The sequence below is a fragment of the Struthio camelus genome, chromosome 3 (assembly GCF_040807025.1).
Source record: "Struthio camelus isolate bStrCam1 chromosome 3, bStrCam1.hap1, whole genome shotgun sequence".
NCBI classification, from domain to species: Eukaryota; Metazoa; Chordata; class Aves; order Struthioniformes; family Struthionidae; genus Struthio; species Struthio camelus.
The window spans coordinates 29,035,843-29,059,502 of NC_090944.1; the positions used below are offsets into that span (position 1 = coordinate 29,035,843).

Here is a 23,660-nt window from a genome sequence, read left to right on the forward strand (position 1 = left end):
TCCTCCATGGCTTAAGCTTTAAGAGCTAGCAGCAAGCTGTGAAGTCAGAAGTATGTGTCACACGGCAGAGGTTGTTATGATTGACGCCAGAGGTCATCAATACACCAAATCAAGCATTAGCATCAGGCTGGGTCCATGGAGACAACAGATCCCTCCAGCCAGTGAGCTCTAAAGAAAAGCATTAACCTTATATCCTAGTCATTCAGCGTGGCCGGAGTTGCTGTACCTGCACTGATTTACTTGAACTTTCAGGAAGCCAACGAGGCTCTGAAAAGCACATTTAGCTTGTTCTGGGGTAATAATCTTTGGTACGTAGCTCAGACCATAAGCACACCCTGTTTCCTTCCTTAAAATACAAAATTTGCTTTATATATGGACCTGGAGTATTTAGGCCAGTGCAGTGTCCTCATAAACAACCTCTCTTTGTTGCTGTCAACACCAACGAGCTAATCTCTTTAGGTTAATCTGAAAGTAGGTTTTGTCTCTGGATTTAGAGCGGTCAAGCTATTCGACTATGGTTGAATTGTTAAAGGAATAAACTGTAAGTAAAGATAAGAAACACCTACAAAAAGGTATTTTTTCTCTCTTTCTAGCATTTTAGAAGATGAAAATCAGAATGACTAGCACCATTCCTTTCTAGTTTTATCCTAGACAGAAGTAAGCCCACAGACCAGCAAAAAATACTGAACCTAAGCCATAAAAAGAAAGTTAACTGGATGTACAGATTATCACTGAAGAATTTTGTTTGTTTGTAAGAAGATTTTTTTTCCCTGGGGAATTATCATCTTGTGTTTTCTTTATGCAAATAACAACAAGGGGCAGCTGATTTCCACGTTTCATAACCAAGATATTCACTGAAATAAGAAACAAAAAATGTGTCATCAGTGAGATTCAGACTTTATTTATAATTGTGTGTCATACAGCACTGAATATGCAAGTCATGAACACTCTAAACTTTTTACACTTTTCTTGAAGACTTTGGCAAAGTAGGTATTCAGCCACTTGAATTTGAACTGCAGGTTTTGAAGGAGCTTCTGACAGCTCAAGACCCTATTTCCCCAGAACAGGTACTGCTCAGCATCAGTGGGCAACTACACTCTAAGTCCCCAGTCAAACTTTAAGACTCAGTACAGCTTCCAGGGATGCAGACAAACAAGAAAGTGCATAATTTATGCTTATCGTAACAGGGACAACAATTTTTGGAATGTAATCATAATAAGTTGTATAGGTGGAGTTTAGTTAGGATGCAGAAGCTGAGTTTAGATACTAACTAGGAGGACTTAGTCAGATTTGATCCTCTCTTCATACTCACTGTCAGGAAATTTGTAGGGAATATAATAGGGAATATTTAGTGGTTTATATAAAGTAGGAATGGAAAGTGAAAAGCTTATTTCTGTGCCTGTATAACTTATGCAATGCCTCCATTTACTTTGACAGAATCTGACTGCATTTTCATGCCTATGATTGTGTAAAGATTTTAAAAATACGTTAACAGCTCTTCCATAAATCTCATTTTTATGATTTGTGCAGCATTGTGAAACAGAATGCAGAATGTTTTAATGGACGGTAGGTTCATGAGCATTACCAATGCATGTTCTTCCATCGTCTGCCAGCTTATAAGGATCAGTACAGAGACATTTGTAGCTGCCTTTAGTGTTAATGCATTTAGCAGGAGGAGAGCATGGCGGACTAATTTCATTTTCACATTCATTGATGTCTGCAAAATGAATACACACCAATCAATAATTGTTACAAATTGTAAATTACAGGAGGATTACTACATTCTTATACACACCTTCTACAAGTATTTTTAAGTGAACTATATTGTACACTTTTAGTGAATTACCTATTGATACTGCCAAAACTCCTTTTTGTTGTTCATGTTTAAAGCACAAAATGAATTTATTTATTTATAGCTGAAAATGATAAACAAAGAAAGTAATATTTTAGTAATTTGGCAAAAGCTGAAAATGGTAATTGACTGAATTTTCTTAAATGTAAACCATAAGCTTTGTGAACTCTTCTTGTACATGTCTATATGCCAAGACTCCTAATCCCTCTATGAACTTTCTTCATACTCTTCTCTATACAGATAACGAAAATAATAAAACTGACGCAGTTTGATACAGTTTTAGGCACGATTTTGAGATTCAAAGATTTAGGTTAACTTTGGGAACAAATCTTATAACAATATCCTGTGATATCATTGTGAAAATGGTTGTTTCTAGAAGACATTTAAATTCTGTGAAGTGACAATATCCTGACAGAATGATGAGCAGATAAACAATTACCCATGTGGAGATGTACAGAAACATATTGTCTCTGAGGCCATTCCAGACCTTTCATTCTCACATTCTTATTATGTAAAGAAATAGAAGTCAGCGTGGAGTGCAAGAGAGGAAGTTCTCAATGAGGGAAGAAATACAGATTTTTTTCAAATTTCTGCATCTTTATTTTTTCTGTGTCAACTTACAGGGCTTGATTCCATTGTCTAAACATAGAGGTTTAGTGCTATTTCAGATGCAGCATGTGTTCTCCTACCATTACAGATAGGTCCTATATCATACTTGCCAGTGTCTCAGACCTCTGATCTTGGAGGGCACCAGCTGAACCTTCAGTCTTCCCTATTGGGTTACGTTCCTTTCCTTTCCACCCCTACCACAATGTTTGATTTACCTCTTCAATGTGAGTAGCTTCCAGTGTTAGAAACTGTTAGTTAGTTCCAGTTCCAGTTAGTTAGAAACTAACTGACTTTACCATCACCAAATAGTGTATGTCAGATCCTACCAGCCTGCCCCACTGCTCAAAGGGAGCAGTGCTTTATTCAAGCAAAGTAAACAGGGTTATCTAAGAAGCATAAGACAACACTTAATATAAAGGAAGGTAGCACAATCTAGAAATAAATGACTTCCTGAATCAATACAAATGATTTCTGTCAAAGCCAAAGTTAGAAAGTAGGAATTAACAGCTCTCAAATTCCTATGATTTTGCCAGCAGGCCACTCTGTCTTTTCCAGAGCAGCATGTAATTTTGAAACCATCTGCAGAAACGCTAAGCTCTATCCTCCTGATTATATTGCTTGACTTATTCCTGATTTGCTGAACACTTAAAAGAATGGGAACACATTGCACAGACATGCATGGAACAAAGTGCTTTCTACTGTAAAACTCAAGTAGCATCTGCATAAGTGGGTTTTGATGGTTTTCTTTTAATAAAAGCATTGCTTATTTAATATATGCATCAGCTTGTTTCCTATAGCAGATATATAGTCTTTTGTTTACATTACTGAACGTATTAAAAGAAACTAGGACAAGGAATGATTCATTCATATAACTTATTTATTCAGTTTGCTGCCAGAACATTAATCTATTGAAAAGATTTTATTATAATTCATTTAACAGCTTTATTTCTTTATATGGTATTTATGTGGGTGGAATTCAATGGATAAATAGGATTTGAATAAAGGAAGGGGCTGCAAATTTCATTTGACTTTTTCTATAGCAGGTATACAATTAGAATGAATAGCTTTCTATTGTGCTGTCACAGAAATACTGATAAGTAGACTTTATTGAACATCAGCTGCAGCACTTGCATTCAGACTAATTTTCCACCATCTATAATATATTCCTAAATATGGCCTTTTCAGGTTTCATTTTCTCTCATGTTCTTATAAAGCTGAGCAGTCTGAGCATATGTATATATATATATACACACCATTATACCCACACGCACTTGAAATATGAACAGGGAGAGAGTTCATCCTTCGTCGCTATGAACAGTAAAGGTCTAGTGAGGAAATATTTGCCACATTCTCTTTCTCCTTATTCTCTTACTTTCAGTAGCAAAACAGGGAGAAAAAGAAGAGAAAACTTGATAGAGTAATTAAAATAACACAAAATCATCCCTCTGAAAATGTGCATCAAAGTGTTGAAACAAAATATTCCTTTACTTTTTTTTCACTTGCTCTGCTTTTGTACCTGCAGAACTAACTCACTTCTGGCAAATCTTTTCACAGCTATTTTGGGGGTCAAGGGGAGCTGGAATCAAAGTCATAAATAATTTGCTTAATATCACTTAAATTCATTATTTTTTCTTCATATTTTTTGCTTACCTTATTAGTTTGATACATGAAGTATTGAGGCTGAGCTCATTTTGTATCTAGAGCATCCATTAAAACAGTGCTAGGAAAATGGCTTTAATGACCATCTGTTCTGCAGTGATGTGGAATGTAGGAAGAAGCAATGTATAATTCTGACTCGCATGTTTTTTCTACTGGCTGTTAATTGGGTCATTTTTGCATAATTATTTAATTTCTAATGAGATCTTCCTTTCATCCTGCTTGCTGAATCTGAATGAGTAGTGATTGAGATAGCAAGTCTGAAGCAAGGAAAGTTTCATATCATCATGGCATCATATCTATATACGGCAGAAGGTTAGCTATCCTTTACCTAATGAACAACTTTCATTTATATGCATGACAAAGAAAAGGGACACTTAAACATTTTAAGAGAATATAGGAGGGAGTGCACTTTTGGTGAACTGTGCTAGGCTCTAGCGATTAGGAAAATCAGAAATGAAAAAAAAAATATATAGATACCTATACAAACAGGAGCTTGAAAGTCCCATCCTTTACTTGTGCAGGTTAATTGCTCTTCTCCTTGTAACTGAAACCCATATTGACATGAATAAAACACTGTAGATTTTCCAAATTCTGAACAGTATACAAAATCACCATTTTCTACACTCTTTGGTGTTCCACATGTTTTCTCTATAAATAAAAAAAATCATATTATGATATTATGAGTCTTTAAAAATAACCACCTTAATCTAAAATGGAAGTTTTTTCCATTACCGCCACAAAATTAACTTCAGTGAAACTACTCACATGCTTGAAGATTATCAGGAATTTAATTATTTGTTTCTGGACAAGGATTTATATAGAATATCTCGGGTTTGACTATACAATAATCCTTGTAAAAATAGCATTAATTTCTAATAGTATGTTCCATATAGTTCTTAGTTAATATTTTCTGTCTAAGAACTCCTCTCCCATTACCATAATGTCTGGGTATCTCACAATCCATTCATCTATTATTAGAATGAGCTGGAAAATGCTTTTTTTTTTCTTTTTTTCCTTTTTACACAGCAGGAAAGCGTGAAAGGAGAGAAAGACCTAGATCCCATTTCTAAGTCGCAGGGATGCTAAAGGTCTGTGGCAGACCAGGAACTCAAGACCTACCTTAACCAAGGTCAGTGCCCTAACTGCTAATACTCTCCTTTCTGTCAGAAAAGATTGGTAATTACTAGATTACCTTCCTGATAGATTTCTTGCCAAGCTTCTAAATTCATCCCAGGTACATTGTCACAATGCTTAAAATCTTCTGGAAACTTTCCAAGTTGAAAGGCATCTACTGGCACTTCAGAAATCCCCGTGTTTTCACAAATCACGCGGGACAAAGAATGTTTTCTGAGTTCATGCTTTTGAGCTTCTGTGAAAACATTATCATTTTCCCACCAAAATCTAGAAAGATTGATAGAAATATTTTGAAAAGATTCAATTCAAAGAGCTGATTCTTCTTATTTTCAAAGTACCCTATTCTTAAGAACAAAACTAAGAATTTCACCAAAATGCAATGGATACAATAATAACAAATATCACTCCATGTGCTGCAGATTTACATGCCCAACTCAGAATTCACAAAAGGGCTAGTGTGAATCTGAGATGCTGGTCATCTCTGATGGAGTGTTAACGTCAGTTAGTCAAAAATTATTCATTATTCACACATACAGAACTGCTTTTCATTTCTTAGACATAGCCACAAAACAGTTACAAACCTGAGAGAAAACTTGGAAGTAAATTGTTTGCATTGGAAGCATATTTTTTTCACACCAGAATTCAGTGTGTATTTGTATTCACAATCCAAACTGGTTTAGGTATAAGTTACTGGAGAAATGGTGACAATAGATTTCCTCATATTGTAGCTTTTGACTTCTATTTGCCGTTACAGGTTATTGCTATAAAAGCATAAATTGTTGAATGCGTCTTTGTTTAATATGGAGCCCCTCACAGAAGAACCACACTTCTGTTACAAAAGTCTATTTATTATATATTATATTAAATATATATATGTACATACATGTACATTCACATACATATGTGAATATAAAAGGGCTTAGTGAAAAAGGGAGAAGAAACACTTGAAAGAAAAAAGAAAAGATAAATAGAATACTATAACTTTTGTAACAATGAGAAAACTGTTCCAGTAAAGATCATGTAAATGACTGTATTTAGGTCAATTCTACAGTTACGTCATGAATGGCAAAAGAGTATTTTTGAGGAGTTTTGCAGCACATCTGCATTAGTAAATTAAACAGTGGTAAGCACTGCTAAATTTTTAAAATATTTCCCCGCAGTACTCAGGCCAATTAGTATTTTCCCAAATGCTAGACAGGATTTGGGGGGGTAACTTGACCTAGGCTGTTCCCATTTGCAGTATGGACATGACCACACCATAACAGTTAATCTCAGGTTTAATGCAGGACTAGGGCAGGCATAATTTCAAAAACAGTGAGGAGAACAAGACAGAAGGTTTCTGGAAAGGTGTGTGGATTTCACATTGATGTCCCTGTGATAGTAAGGGAACAGCAACAGGGAGTGTGGATCCTGTGCAAAGCCTGCATGTGAGTTGTCACTTTATTACATGCACCTTGAAACCAGTCTGATAATCTTGTTTGTGTTCTGGAGAACATAGTGGCTGCTGATGAGGTCTGGTGGTCTTGTCAGGATAAGTCAGATTCCTCAGCCAACAAAAGGGTACTTAGCAGCCCAAAGCCACTCAGTCATAAAACTCACCTCATGTCTATCAAGCTAAGTGCATGCTGAATTTTGAAGAATTGGCTTTAGGTGTAGGCAAATAATTACTTACAGCAGGACACTTCTGGAAGGAAAATGTCCCACTTTACCTACTTTGGGGAGGAGAAACTCTACAGGGACAGGGTGAATGTCCCATGTCTCAGGAACATTGAGACAAGAAGCCCACGTGAGACATGGGCTGGAGAGAGAAAGAAAAGATGTCTTCCTCATACTCTTGCCTACCCACAATGCCACCAAACTTCTCAGAGCATCCTGACATGGCACTACTGGTTCCTAGGTTCTTCCCTTAACCTAAATGCTCCAGACTGCTCTTCACTCAGCTCTGCTAGACCCTTCATTTCCACTTTTGTCTACTCTAAAACATATTCTACTTTCATCACAAAATTCAGTTTTACCTACAAGACTGAGAAGACTTAAATAGATCTTTATTTTTTAATCCTACACAGAAGCTCAGTGGTTGCTCTAATAAGGGTTGCTGCAACAGATCTGTGTCAGGTCACCAAAATTTAACAGATGAATTTTACAGGGTTAGGGTAGAAAAGAAAAAAAAAAAATGGAGATACAACCCCTTGCACAATCTCTATGCAGGGAATGACAAGGTCAGCTTCAGAATTTTTTTCCCACATATTGCAAATCCTGAGATAAAATGAAGACTCAGAAAAGGAAAAGAGACAGAAAAAGAAAAGAAAGGCTAATGGAACAGAAACAATTTGTTTCAGATGATTTGGCTGAAGTTAAGAAGGGGCCTGGGTTTGGTGCACTGGAAAAACTAATTCATTCATTGTTTGTCAGATTGCTGACAAACGATTTCATGGCTATCAGGATGGAGTTCAGTTAGCTAAAAATTCTGCTTACTTGTGATTTATGAGCTTAAATCAACACCTTAGAAGAGATTTTTTGAAATTCCTGCATACTAGCTTGTCAATATATCTGTTAGGTTACTAGTGCAGATATTACTAATATCCAATAAAATATTTAACAAGCAACTGCATTAAAAATGTTAGACCTTTCCATTCTTAGTCTTACTGTGTGGCAACTATAACATATGGTTACATACTGATGTAACCTTTTTTAAATAAATCCTTTCGATAGCCGTTACCGGAGAAGAATACCGTTTCAAACTTAAGTTAGCTAACACGAGCTTTATGGCATAGATTTGGGGATTATTTTATTATTAGAACTATTTTCATTGAATTTCAAGTTAACATGCTAAAGTAAGCTTAAATTTAATGCTAGCAGTATCATAAGATACTGCAGAAGACTTTTGACAGTGTTTAAAATGCAGCTGAGAAGAGTGTTCATTGTCTATATGATTTGTGCTATTAAGGTGCCACCTTTGTGATTAACATCACTTTTTTCAGTTTGCTAATTAATTAAGATTTTTTTTTAACGTTCTGATTTAAACTCTGCCTCAGATGCTTCTTTACATAATGATTTCTTTCCAAAGCAGTGACAAGAAAGGAACTTCAATGTAGGTGGAGATAAAAGTCTTAAAACACCACTCCTAGGCTGCTGTGAGTAGCTTATTATAATTAGTTTTCTCATGACATTGTAAATTACTGCCACAAGTAAAATGAAAAAAAAAAAAGTTGGTTTTATAATTACTTCCAGGAGTAGAAGCAAGGTATAAATTGAATCTTCCACAGTTTTGGGCCCTGAAGCTGCATTTCTCCTGTCTTCCCAGTGTGGAGTGTGGCACAGGCACAAGCTGCTGATGGCAGTTGTGTGGGGCTGGGTGCGGGAGATCCTGCCTTGTGTTTGACGAGACCCTTCTGGGAGACCTCTGAGCTGTTGGTTCCCCCAAGGCCACATGCCTGATATTTCTGTCATCCTGCTAGGAAGCCAGAGTTACAGCTCTCTAGCTATCGCATCTGACTTTACTGTATTTGCTGTGGAGTTCAAGTCCTTCTGAGTAAGGATCTGGAGCCTAGTGGACTGGGTTGCAAAAATCTGCCCAGTGCTACCTCCACCCACTCCCTAGTGCAATTAGCTGCTTTCATTGCCATCAGTGGTGCAAAGTTGGGCATTTCAGTCGCCTAGAAACAATTTCCACGTCATCTAGAATCAGGATCATACAGAAACAAAAGAAGAATAAGTGGAAGATCAGCCAGTAAAACTGTAGGAGTTAAAATAAAAATGGGGAAGTGGGAGGGAACAATTTGCTTAAAGTATATCTTTCCTTTTGCTTCATACTGTCTGATAGTCTAGAAAATATTCTCTTATATCCATAAAATTCTATTCCTTCTGTGTATTATGTAAATGATTCAACCAAGTGAATAAACTTACCGGTCACCATCCCTTAGTGCTTTCATTTGCTTTCCAATTATACATGCAAACAGGGGACCAGTTCTAGCACCTGGAGGAAAGTCTTCTACCAGACCACCAAGCCAGACATCAATATTGTTAGGATTATGGTACAATTCCATGATTTTTTCAGTGACTTTCTGGTTATTTATTACTGTATTTAGGTCAGTTTCAGTTTCCAATTTTGGCAAGCCACAGAATTCTCGCCAGTCATTATAACCTATAAATATTATGTTAAAAGGAAGATTAGACTCAACTGATAAACATGATATTCAAAATTAATAAATTTACACATACTGGATTCTGACAGCTTTAATCACAGTCATGAACAGTTACGTTTAAAAATAGGCGTATTAATATTGAGTAAATTGATTGGAGAAATGTTAGCAGGATCTGAAACTTCAGGATAGACAAATGCTACATCATTTTCGTGAAGATAAGCAAAGGTGTAAAACAATTCTCCTTCATTTTAGCAGTAAAACCATTATGATAGAATTTTCTGAGATAATACAAACAGGAGCATGCACTGCCTCTTAATCTGAGGTTTCCAGAGCACGAAAGCAAGAGATGAAGAGCAGGCAAGAAGGAACATGAAGGAAGTTAGTAACTTAAAGCACTTTACTAAGGAAGGTGCCCAAGGGCACATGTCCAGCTCCCCAGAAAATATACCTCTTTTATGTTTAGCTATCATTGAAATTAACCCCCCCCCCGCATACCAATAGAAGTTTCATTTCTGATCCTGGTGCCCAAAACTCTGTTTCCAACCTTGCCCAGCTCAAGAGCTTTATATTGCAGGCTAGGGTCAGACTTCTTTTCTTTTGTCTGTGGCCAATGACTTTATATTCCTAGCTGCAGAGTGGCACAGCTTTAAGAGGAAAATGGAAAGGGTTGTCTCTAAGAGATGTAAAACCCTCTGATAATCACTCCTATCCCTGCAGGCAGGACAGGGGGCTCAGAGCATAGAAGGGCAGCCAGCTTTCTGCCTTGTTCTGTGCAGGCAAGTGATGTGAGCCTGATTGGGCAGGGGGTTAGGATGCAATGGGGAAAAAGTAAAGAAAGGGGCCCTGCCTGCCATGCTGAGTGCCACTGGCTCTGCTCTCAGGAGCTGTGACATGCTTACCCAAGGTTTCTAAGCAGAATTGGGAACCAGCTGCATGTTTTAACAGCTGGTGCAGTCACATTGGACGAAGCTCCAGCATAGTTTCCCTCTAACCCTGTAAACCCATGGCGCAATGGCCTAACCCTCTGTGACTGTTAGTTCAATCTTACCCAGGATGACAGAAGTAAGAATAAGGAAATAGAATAAGAATAAGGAAAGACAGACATGCAACCGCTCCAAGTGAGGTATGCAACTAACTAGTGCCATCTACACCACTCCTGGAGACATTTCACTACCTTCCACTATCAGTAGAACTAATTAGTCTAAGTGGACCTTTCCCACTGATGGTGAGCAGCTGCTTCGGGCAGAAACCCCCACTTTTCTTTTTTTAGTTCTGGCAAGAACAGCCCTAAGGTAGCTACTTTGGGCAGACAGATCCACTCAGTAATATCGTCCTTCCAGACTCCAGATTTAAGAGATTATTTTAACTTCAGATGTTGGGGAATATTTTCTTGCCATCAAAGGTAGAAATATTAGCCTCTTACTTTTTAAAAGGGATTTAATGTACTTTTCTGGTTATATTACCAAAGTTATTATTCAAGAGCCTACGATTACTCCCCAAATATAAGCAGTGAGTCTATTAGTTGGAAGAAAATAAAAAAAAAGTAGTAGACCTGGGAGTCCATGATCACGGCCACGCTGTAAATTTAATGATGCTAAATCAAGTGAGCCATTATTGGATAACACAAACAGTTTTTCTGTTAACTCTTCATTTAGCAGTTGATCTTGCACTTGTAATTTTGCTGAATGTGCTAGAAGACCTCTTAGTAAAGGATCCAAACCTCCTTTAAACACAAAAATAATATAATCTTACAGCATATATAAAAACAAATCTTCATAACTTTCTTAACAAATGTACACTTCTAAGTTTTAAATGTTGGCCCCACAGGCTTTTACATTCGAACACACACAAAAATCTGCTCCAGGTTGAAACAGACATAAAAATGCCATCAAAAGGCTCCATCTGCTTCTTAAGATGTCAGAAAATTTACAAATTGACAATATATTTGTCCATAAAAGAGATATATTATCAATCTTTTACCTACCACACTGGTTTAATTTGGTGAGTGAGCTGTTCCTAGCAAACAACATCTGTCTGATTCAGAAAATTAGTTAACAAAAATGAATTGTTTCAGTTCATATTAATTATCTGGAACCTGTTCAACAACCTAAATCAGCAACGCAATTAAGTAAATTTTCCTAGTTTAAGATCAATAGCTTTGAAAAATGCTTTAGTACTCTAGAGGGGAAAAAAACGTCTAAATAAAATCATACCTTCTTTAACGAGCCTCCAGGGACTGAAGAAAACTTCATGCAAATGAAGATTTGGGAGTTCTGGATCATCTAAATACTGTGCATTCAATCTCTTCACTATTGGTTGAATTGTTGCATGACCAAAACGAAAAGCAGCTGTTGAAAATATATTAGAAACTGTAGGATTTATTGTGGGATCATAACCTCTATAAAGGCCAATATATTGATTAAAAGCATCTGGACCAATGATTTTGGGAATGTAATCTCTTAAAGTAATAATCTGAAAGAAAAGAAAAAGACACATTTATCATTCAATACTTTTGTAGGTGAATAATAATACTTCGCATGTGCAAAATGTGCAAAATGTGTCCCCTCATCCATCTCCAAGCATATGGCATGATTAAAAGCAATGTTAGATGGTAAATAGTATCGTTCTTCCTTTTGCAGTTGGGAGGTGAATGATCCAAGAGAATCAGTGGCAGAGGTTAGCACGGTATCCTAACCAGGCTCCTGTGAGCCTCTACTTTAAGCACTGGACTGAAGCATCGTGGACAGAGATTACCTGCACCACCACCTCCGTTCCAAGGAGGAAACGCAGCTCTCAGTAGCTGCTCTGCGATTCAAAACCTGGATTGTGATGTCGTAAACTATAATGCCCTTAAAATAGCAATGAAAGCATGAGTTACTATAAAATCTTCCATGAATGGTTGTTGATATCAACAGATTCTGTTTTCAGCCACATATTTGAAACACAAATCCTCTTTACTGAATATTAAAAATGACCTGGCCTTAAAATACTTGTACCCAGAATCCCTTGGTAGACATTTTATGCAGAGCTCAAGCCAATTTATAGGTTCCTAGAAATGAAAAAATGAAAAATCTGATAAATACCTTCTATCAATTGCTTTTCAAATATGATAGTAACACACGGAAAAAGATGTAGGTAAAACTAAACAAAAGAGGGCAAAATTATACAACATACTGAATAAAACAAAAGTGCATCATAGGTTAGAGAATGAACTGAACCTCGTTAAGCAAAATGGGAATAATATGAAGCATGCAACAAAATGTATTATAGATTCATCGTAATGTGGAATAAAATATAACGTGCAATAAAATATACAGACAAATGCAGTGTGAGCTTGATATAGTCCATGCTGATAATCTAGTTGGCATAAAATGACCTTATTAGGAAGTTACTTCATTATTTCAGGCATGATGCAGAGACAAGCTAGCCCCTGCAGAAATCATTCACTTTTCTCAGATAACAGAGGTAACAACCTCCTTATGTTTTCAGTTATTCTAGATTAGGTCACGAAGCGAACAAGATACTTGAAAGACAATGGCTTAGAATTCCTTTTACGCCACCTTTAACGCAGCTTACAAAGAAAATCTAATTGCTGAAAATTAATACTGGCACTACCATTTGAAAAGCTAACTTTTTGTTACATTCATAAAGGTTTTGGCAAGGCAATAGTTCTTTCTGATTTTAGGTTTAGAGGGTGTGGATTACTACGAAGGGCTGAAATACTGACTTCACAAGCCCTATTACTCACAACTTGGGGTTGTTGTGACTTGGAAACATCAACAAGGCAGCTGTGCCCACAAATCCAGGAAAAAGAGAAAAAGGAAAGAAGCAATTTGTTCACATCACCACAGCAAGATGGATACAGAGGAATAGAAAAGACTTTAAATAGGACTAGGTCAGCTCTGCACACAAACATCCTGGTGTGACTACAGCTTTTTTTGCTCATTGTAAATGAAATCCCAAGCTAAGCAGCTCATAAAGGCCAGTTCCCCTCAAGGAAAGGGCATTTCGTGTTCTCTATTTACTCCAGAGGCAAGATCTTCATTTCTCATTTCTTTGGGGAGGAAGAGGGGGAGGGGGGCATTGTTTTAAGACAAGAAACTTACTTAAAAGGGCAATTGGCCAAAGGGAGTCTTATGTCTGCCTTGAGCTAGAAGATGTGCATATTTGATCAAAGGAAGAACTTTTGTAGAAACTTCTGACGGCTAAATGACGTTATATCAAGCAGAGGTGATTTATAGAAAATACTGTCTAAGTTAATAAAGGAGAAGATAATACCACCAAAAATATCTGGAACCTGACACAGACCCATATCAAGAGCACATCACAATGTAACATCTGATTTTTCTGTAGAAGTGGTAAGATTTTTGAACTTGGTAGGCCTGAATTTGCTTGTACAAAGCCAAGGAAAGACTCACTGCAAGAAGTTCTCATAACTGACATCTATACATAAGTTTTAAAGAAGGTGTAAACAGCTGACAAACATCAAAATTATTTATGTTAAAATTCTTTTGCATGCACTCCTTGCTCTGAGAGAGTGATTTGAAAGTTTTATTTCCTTTCATATTTGGCATAAATAAGCATAATATTTGGTTTCAATACAGTGCTCCTTCAACACTGAGTTTCATCTCTGGAAGCAAAAAATGTTCTTGTCTAAAAATGCTTCAAGCAAATCAGAGGCAGAAAATAGTAGTATTATATAGAAAAGAAATCCTAAGCTATTGCAATGAACTACACTACCATTTATCACTTCCTTTGAGTCTAATTTTGAGAAAGAAGTTAACTTTTGGATGTTTGCAACAGGGTGAGGCATTTCTGGAAAGTAGGACATATTGGATCAGAGCCTGCAAAGCAGTCTCACATCTCTGTGACATTAATGAGATTAATGGATATACAAGTTCCTCTTAGGAAATATTCAGTACCACATAGCATAAACTCCATATACCCTAATATCCTCATGAAGAAATTCATTTTTATCAATATTGTTAATGTTTCCGCTCTCTGAAGAGAATGACTGATTGAAAGGTATAAATTGGTAAAAAGTGATGAAAAGTGGGCACTCTCCTGTAAATGAATGTCACATGGTCAATATTTGAATTACTTTAATAGTACATGTGACTAGATAATAATAGAGGAATTAAGACTATTTAAATATACTAATTCAGTCAGTCATATCAGAGAAAACAAAATTCTGATTTCCTATCGAATAAGCCAATCACTGGGTAAGTACCCAGACAAAATCCGAGTGATACCAAAACTGTCAGAAAAGGCTTCCTACACATTTTATACCATAGTCAGAATAATATTTGTACTGCATACAGAAAGGTAACTGAACCCTAACCTGCAAAAATACTAACATGCAAGGTGAAACAGGCCATTTATGTGAGAGGCAGTATCCTTCCCATTCAGCAGGCAGAGCTACAGCAGAGCTCCTTCTGCAGGCACCCCGGCCAGGTTTGTCTCCAGCGCGGGCTGCACCCCACCACGTCAGCCACACGTTAGTAAATCTGAAAGAGGTCATATAATTTCAGACTATTTTTGTGAAATTTTCTGTTCTTGTTATAATTTATTCCAAATTAAGTTATATGTACACAGTATTAAAGATACAGAAACACTAATTTCTTCCTCATCAGGCTCAGCAGACTTTATGCTCTCTCAGTAATTTTCCACAGTAGCTATAAATGAGGCAGAATGGGACAGGAAAACAAGATAAAAGTAAAGCTGGAAAAGATAATGTAAAAATACATGAGCTATCATGAGAATAATCTATTTCAAAAGTGCAACTTGTCTTGGCCATTGGCCAGTGATAACTTAACTGCAAGGGAGCAGTGTCATTGAGTTATGGATGAGCCTATTAAATGAATCACCTGCATTTGGGAAAGAATGTAGAAATAATAGAAATCACTAAACAAAGCAATGATGTTTAATACATTAAAGTGTTATGCACTGTTGGTTTGAAGTCCTCAGTGTGCTCTATAAATATTAAAGGTTTACAGATGCTATTGAAGTTCTAAATATTTTTGTAAAGAGTGATTGCTTGGTAGCTCAAATTTTAACAAATAATGAACACTTCATTTTACTTCAGTTTATAGCCCAGTCAATAACTCTGAACCTTTATAATTTCACAGGGTTTAAGCTCTGAGAAGGGTCATCTAGTCCTCCAATTTCATAAACAAGTTTAATACAAATTAGCAATGTTAAATTCAATAATTTTAGTTAGGTTAAAGGGTGTTGGCCTTACAAGAGACACAGCTTCAGCCAGCACCTAAGACACTGGTCGTAGGGAGGGAGGGATGGAAGATGCTCAGAGATCATAAGCAATTGTAGAAGTAAGTGAAAAAAACTATATATGCCCTGAAAACTGAGTGCAGTTGTCAGCTATAGGTGTCAACTGACAGTAATGGCGTTATTTTACTAATGATTCTCTGAGCAAATACCATGATAAACCAAAGAGTGTTTGATTCAAATTGATCTGCAGAACTGCTTCACTCTCTGACTAGTGCCACCTCCTTTGGCTTTCTCAGTCTAAACAGCAAATCAGAACAAATGGTCTCTGGAAGTAACAGCGCAAACAGATGCAATTGCATCCTGAAAAATCGCATGCATATAAGATAGCAATGTTAAGGATAGTAGCAGTTCCATGAGTGATATTCTTTTTTTCGTATTTTGCCTACATTTTTTTTTGTTTAAAGGAAAATAAATGTAAATTATTTTATTTTAGATAACTTAGAAGGGGGAATCCTAATTCTCCTCATCCTGTTTCTCAGGTCAAAATAGGCATAACTAAAACAAGCAATCAGTTTCATTTCGGTTAGTAAATAACAATGAAAAATTTCTTTTTGCATAAAATGCTGGGTGAATTGGAACGTGTATTTTTACTGCAGTGTATTGCAGTGTTAATACTTCTATAGTTAAACATGTGTATTTCACATCAAATGCAAAGAGAATTAACTGCTGTTGTGATGTAGATAAATTACTATATGTCAGTGAAATATGCCCACAATTGTACAGTTGTTATGATGCCTACAACACATAAAAAATCAGTTTTGTCCAGGATATTAACAGACACTTGTTATGCGTTTGGTAACTTTGTCAAATTTCTATTATTAAAAGTTTGTCAGCAGAGCTATTTCTGCCACCAAAAAAGAACCTAGAAGGAAAAGTATCATCTAGGGAGATATTTTTTCAATCACTTTATTCTAGAAAGAAGGAAAGGCTTTTTGTTCAATTCTCTATAATTATACACCTACAGGCAAAAATTACACTTGAAAGCATTCATTCCAAAAAGAGAGAATATTAGAAATGTAGAGCCACTGAAACAAAATTTTTGAGTGGAAAACTAAGGAAAATTCAACTAGAGCTGTCATTAGTGTACTAGTTATCATACTACACTAATAGAGATACTCTAATTACATCTCTTGAATGAATGTCTCTGAACCAGCTAGATATAATTCAAACACCTTTCTAATGAGCCACAGGCAAATCTCATTAGCGTATGATACCGGTAGAGATAATAAGTAGCCCAGATTCATGCAGAGTATTGCCTTGCACAAAATATTTTCTTTAAGGCTATGATGTTACTGGACAGAAATCAGAAATATTTGAATGCATAAAGAACTACTTTTGGATTTAATTTTTTTCTTCTAACAAGTGCAAACAACCATTCTGACCTGTTAACACAATTATTTTAAAGCAAACAGCCCATTTACAGCAGAGGAGCCGGCATGGTTAAAATAAAGACAAGAAAAAAAAAAAGTTAAACTTTTTAAAAGGACTGAGTAAACTGAGTTAAATAAAATGTGTTAATTTTCTGAAATTATTTGTCTATAAGTGCAAATAACAACACATAAGAGAATGCAGGTGGTTTCTTAAAGGCTATGTGCTGCATATTCTACTGGCTAAAAATTGTATCGGAAGAAAGGAAAAGTTTTTTTCATAATAGTGAAATATTCCTTCCCCTGCCACAATTTTTCTTCCAAAAGAGACTTCATTTAGTACCAAAAAAATCTGTTTCTAAGAATCCAAAAGCATCTGAAAGTCCTCTAGTCTCCAGTGTATTCTGATGTTGCTCACCTAGGGTTATGGATTCTGGCAGGCAGACTGCATCACTTCAGTTACGTGAGCAAAGGCAATCACAGCAAGCACAAAGCCGCCGGGCAGGACTGGAGGAGCCAGGGGAGGCACAGGAGCCCTGGCAACCCACCCGGTGAAAAGGGGCTGCTCCCAGTTGCCCCCTGAGGACCCCATGGAGAGTGTGGACTGACCACAGGCCCAGGTGTGAAACCTACCGAGATGAGCCAGAGAAAGAAATTGTACCTCGAACGTCATGCAGACTGGAGGGGTGGCTGCCGGTCACTACGCATGTCTGACTGAGCCCGGTGCTTGACGACTGCAGCTCATGCTGGGTTCTTCTGAAACTCTGTTTCTAAAGACCAGCTGTGCGGGGGCACAGTCGCTTCTGAGCTTGTGTGTGATCACTGGTGAAAGTCAAGCCAGGCTAGGTAATGAGCAGGGTAAGAAATCTGAGGATCAGCAAAGAGAGAGCCGGAGGGGCTCGCGGGTGCTGGCAGCGGGAGGGGACAGGGCTCTGGGGCCAGCTGCTGCCTCGGGGAGCTCCTGGAGAGCCCTGCGGTGCCGGCGTGCCTATCCCGCTAGCCGGCTTCGATCCTGATCCGAGAGGAAAACGGGGTGAGGCTGCCTGTGCGGTTCATGGCTGTGTGAGTGCTGTGTGTGTTTATGCGGGCGAGGGTAAAGGCAGTGCTCTCGCAGCGCACTGCGAGATCTACGTGGCTGTGTGTGTGCACGCGTACATGCCTATGGGGAATGACACTGCTCAGCCTTGTACCGGCTGGACATGAGGACAGGGAGCCCCAGCATCCTCTTGCCTATCTATCAGGCTAGCACTGGAGGCCCTCATGCTCCCAGAGCTGGCTGCCTCGAACACTATGAGCAAGCAGATCACAGTGCTGGAAAATTACTAAACAAATATTTTTTAATAAATTCAGAACGCAGAGAGAGTCAGTTGTATAACCCATGCTTCCTGGACTTCTGTATCTTGACAAATGTTTAAATGAAGATTTTTACCTTTTTTTGAATTCGTCACCACACTTTAATACAAAAGATTTAGTGTGCTGCATTAATTCTAAGATATGTGTGATTTGAAATACCACAGAGAACTAAAATTCTCAGAAGAACAGACTACACTCTTTTTTACTAGAGATTATACAAGAGGAATCCCATTGAAGGTTTCCAGTCGGGTTCAGGTGTGATAGGGATAATTTGGATCACATGGAGGGCTGTAGGAACAGAAGCTGTCCACGCTGAATATATAAACTTTAATTGTGAAGAAAAGAAGTTAAAGCTCGCCTAACTATTTGAGGAAAAACTAGAAGAACGCTGAGTAGAAATAGATTTTCCTGTTCTCAGGTTTAATATAAACATTCGTATGGACTTTCTTTTCTTCTTTATTTTTTCCATATTGATTTCTCCCTCTCATGTACCAAGAGTAGCCTCTGAAGTCTGTGCATTAACGTGCCATTGAGAATTCTGCAGGCGTTTTTACACAGGGAAGTTATTTGTTTATATAATACCTATGAGAAAGTAAACATCTCGAGTTCTACATAAGTGTAGAGACATTACTTGTTTCCTTTACCAAAAATACTACAAAGAACTGCATCTGAAAAGGTCTCTTTAGACTTCAGTAGCCTGGATAGACACAGGAATCTGGAGAAAGATGAAGCCGAATAGAAACTGCCATAAAGATTAGAGCCCTGAGATCTGGGATCTGAACAAACTACGGACAGGGAAGTGGCATTCATGAAACTTGAGAACAGAATGGGCTCTTAACATATCATATTTATAGGCCAGAAATAGACGGTAAAGAAAAGGTAACAGGATCTCCAAAACCACTCACAGAAATATATTTGGAGTTTTGTGGTTGGTTCTGTTCTAAGATATTCACTGCAAAATGTTGATAAGCAAATAAGCAGCCAACCTGATGTAGGGCACCAACAATTTTCCGTGCTTCTTGGTACACTGTCTCAGGGCTCCAGTGGCTGTTGATGCTTTTCAGGGCTCTGGCCAGGCGGTTGTGCTCTCTCAGCCACAATGTGTGCATAGCTGCCAGGGAGGTGACCTCACTCGATCGACTGTCCCCAGCCATAAAGCATTCAATCCTCTCACCTTCACTCGTGTTGGATTCTTGTGCACAGGGTGATGGGATCAGGTCTACAAAAGGCAAGTATTCCCGATTGTTATCATAATATTTCATGTTGACTTTAAGGAGGCCTTCTTTGCTTGTTAAATTCCTTAGCTTGTTTTCAACAGCAGGGGTACTGCCATAGACGGTAGAAGCATCAAGAAAAGAAGTCAAGCCATTAATCTGCTCTCTTGGATTTAACGCTGATAGATTTCCAGAGAGGATACCATGGTCACCAGTGCCACATGCAGGAGATGAACGGTAAAAGGGCATGCAATCCATCCTGTTGGATATTGTGTCATTGGTAGTTACCTGTGTAATAAAAAGAAAGGTGTTTTCTGAGGTGAACGAAACATAGTCGTGGAGGTTAAGTTCAAATATTTCCATTCTCCGCTTCAGTTTTGAGTTGTTGAGATCTCACTCACTGGAGTAACATTTTTTAAACTTGCAGAAATTTTTTTCTTTTCCCCTCAGATTTAAGTAAAATGGTGATTTAACCATATTTGAGCAAAGACAGACATAAGAAAAAAGGAAAACAAGACCCTTCCTCTGTCATAAAAGCAAGTTACTATAACCGCTTTTGTATATTTCTATATGTGAATTAGCCTAGCTTCACAATTAACATTCATCATGAAATGTATCACAGTGAAGACATGTGAACATCTGGTCAAATTATATTCTCCTGAATACCAACTGGAACAGCAGGCTTACATATGTACGTAAAAATATAATGAAGAGTTTTTCTGTTTGCAGCAGCACTTTGTAAAAACTTTATTTCAATATACAATTTTATCCCAGTTTCCTAAGGTAAAAAAGGCATATGTAATTATTCACTCTGTCTGCTTTCTGCCAGTCTGTCACCCATGTTCTCCCACGTAATTTTACAGGGACAGCTGTCTTACAAGGATTAAATGCTGATAATCTTTATAAAATAACAAAGACTGCCTAAAGTCACCTCCAAATGAAAGACGGAAAGTCCTTTATCAGTTTGATCCCCAAACGATCAAGAGACTGAAGCCAAGTGGTCATCCAGCATTTGTGTGCTAGCCTGTTAGTCAGCATGGATGCAGTTTGAACCAGCCTGTAGGTTAGTCAGCTATCTCAAATATAGGTAAAGGTTGTGGGACACGCGTGAGGGTGCTATGGAAAGGGATCTTGGATATAAGTAATAGTCTTAGCGGAGAACACAATCCAAACCAGAAAGCTAGATGTTTTGCCACAGGACTGAAAATACTATGCGAACAACTTAAGAGGTGTGGGGAGGTGAGCAGAGATATTGGAGGGGGAGAGAAAGGGCAGCGGCAGAAAGGTTTTCTTCACATTGTAAGATATCCAAGAGGAAAGCTCAGATCAGCAATACTACTTCAAAGAGCAGAGTTCATCACTAAACCATAAGTAGTCAGGTTTTGAAATGATTAAAATCTTGTCATCTGCATTGTCTGATGTTGATTTGACTTCATGAACTCTGTCTTTCTGAAAATCATACTATTTCTAAATTCTAACAATATATCCAATATATCATTGTGCACCAATAATCAGATATAAAAAATGTGCCCATTCAAAGAGTTTAAAAAAGCTTAACCTGAATTAAAAATGTTATAAAAATCATGGAGTCTGAGTTTCAGGGAGTATAAATCTGGAGTTTTCTTATCCACTGATCAACATGAAACAGATACAGTAACCCTTACTAAAGCTACTGAAATATCTCAGAAAAAAAATCCTCAAACATTGGACTAGAAGAAAATGAATCTATTTTGTACAGACACCTGATCTAATCTTTTTTCTTTGTATTCTATATGCTTGCTGTTCATTTTGAAATCTCTTTGGCAGGAGAGACTGAATACTGCAGATGTTATATAAGATGATGCAATTTCTTCTTCATACTTTTAACAATTTAGGGATCAGCCTGTGAAGATAGAACAGTCATCAAACTGGGGTTAAAAAGACCCAGACAACTTAGGAATGGAATTCAAGAGCATCATTTAATAACATCATCATCTCTTACATTATACCACATAATATTTTCTTTCTACTGAGAACTCACGGTGGTACAGATTGGTACTAAGAAGTCATTTAGGTTAAGAAAGGCCCTCATTTATTTTTCAAATGTTGCTTGGCAAAGCAATTTTATAAATTTTTCGTCTCTACTTAGGTTTGAACAATTTTTGAAAGAAATATGTGGTTTATTTTGCTTTTTATTACTTTCCCTGGTTGCTGAAATTAGTAATTTCTTTGCCTTGGGTTTTCTGTTCAGTGTTTGTCTTTATTATTAACTCTCCTGCTGTAACTGTGGTTTCTTCCTCCCTTCAGCTGGTAATGTAAGCAAAAAGCTCTTCTCTCACAAAGAATACAGCTTCTTTTGAACCTGACAGACAAGAGTGTTGTGTTCGCTTGGGTGCCGCCTGCTTCTAGTTATCAGGAAAGCCTGGAAGAATTCAGGTATTACTGAGAAAAAATGATTATGCTGCCTTGAAGTTGTTAAACAGAAAAAAACACAACAAAACGTATCAACAGTGAATGAAGTTCATAGTGAACAATTTTTGGTTAACTGCCTTTGCAATTTTAATTCAATCATCTTGTGCTCCAGTGGAGAAAAACAGCAGTAATGAACGTTAAGGGACTGGCAGAACTGCACAATGTAGTCCTTTTCCTTTTCGTGGGATAAGTAGTGTGCAGCCAGCAGCTGAATGTGCAGATGAGAAGTTTGCTATATTATTATTCAAATGACATAAAAAATAACCTGAGGAGAAGACTCTTTTCTACTGCAAAGGGTATAGAATAACATTTTTCTCCAAAACTAATAGACTATTCATATCAATTTTTTTTGTGCCTTGTATAATTCTAGAAGAAAAAAAAATCACAACAAAAACCTCTTTGGCTACAATAGCTTTCCTGGCACGTTGATTTAAACTGTTATTACACATGCAGAGTGGAACCTGCTTAAGGTGGAATTTTTCTGATGTATAGCAAAATGAGAGGCACTAATTGCTTCAGTGCTCCAAAATGTCCAAACTGCCATTTAAGTTAAGAAAAGCCTTTGTTATTGTGAATTTGTTCTGTGGGAAATGGCCTCCTTGTAAAAGGTTTATGGCTGCAGCCTTAAAAAATCAGTTTACAATTTATGAAAGTTTATCAGCAAGGAAAACATAAATCTGTATTTGTGAACATGAAATTTGAAGAAGAGTCAATGGCCTCATCTGACAGGGAGTTGCCACCTCTGAAACACAGCAGGAAAAGGAGAGTGTTCACTTCAGTGGTTGTTGAACACACACAGCCTGATCCATTTGCAGCTTAGACAGTAACCTGTCATGTTACCCGTCATCTTTTGCAAATCACTTCACTTTTCTGCGCCTGTTTCTTTACCACCTTTTTGTATCTGAACTATTTTGACTGAAAGCTTTTCAGGATTGTATCTTACGATGGGTTTGTGCCTATCTTAATGTCAGCAGCGTAGTTAATAGTTTATAAAGACAGTAGCGCTCCCATGAAAGTCTTTCTAATGCTTCGTTATTCCTCAGCCCTAACCTTAAATAATCATCTGAGGAATGACAAATCATCTCAGCATCCCAGTTCCATGTGTCAGACTGCTGTAAAAAAAGTATAAACCAAAGCTAAAGCTTTTTTCATTATTTTTTCATACTGTAGGATTCCAAAGAGATACAGAAAATGGCTGTTCAGGCTCTACCAGAAGCTGCAGGTTTGATGGCAAGAATCACTGGGCAGAGTTCTATAGCTTTTATTATGAAAATGGCCAGAATGCAAAATCATAATGGTTTCTGCCAACCTATGAATCATTTACCTACATTTGTTATAAATATTAATACACTACTGCAGCTTTCAACCCTTCATTGAATTGCATTGACTCAGAATATTTTCCAGACAGCTTCCAGCAGCCTAAGAAGCTTTCTGTCCCCAGCAAAACCCCCAGAGAGGGCTTGTAGTGCTAAGGACCATTGTCCTCTTCTGTGGATGAACTTTCCTTTGGGAAATTTCCTTTTTCCTGCTATACTAAGAATACAGGAAGCGTGCAAATTACAAACTCTGCATTTACATTGATGAATAA

The 23,660-nt window shown here is 37.4% G+C and overlaps 1 protein-coding gene across 1 annotated transcript in view; it reads right to left on the bottom strand.

Annotated features, from left to right (window-relative positions):
* Positions 1 to 1,335: 1,335 nt before the first annotated feature.
* TPO (thyroid peroxidase) overlaps positions 1,336 to 23,660 on the bottom strand; it is a 47,031-nt gene continuing 24,706 nt past the window's right edge. Inside the window, exons 7-13 of the mRNA XM_068936434.1 lie at positions 19,394 to 19,909; positions 11,613 to 11,871; positions 10,952 to 11,122; positions 9,161 to 9,398; positions 5,313 to 5,521; positions 4,598 to 4,768; positions 1,336 to 1,717 (exon numbers count right to left, since the gene is read on the bottom strand). Of these exons, the coding sequence (XP_068792535.1) occupies positions 1,557 to 1,717; positions 4,598 to 4,768; positions 5,313 to 5,521; positions 9,161 to 9,398; positions 10,952 to 11,122; positions 11,613 to 11,871; positions 19,394 to 19,909 (1,725 nt within the window). The 3' untranslated portion in view covers positions 1,336 to 1,556. The remainder of the gene's footprint in view (positions 1,718 to 4,597; positions 4,769 to 5,312; positions 5,522 to 9,160; positions 9,399 to 10,951; positions 11,123 to 11,612; positions 11,872 to 19,393; positions 19,910 to 23,660) is intronic.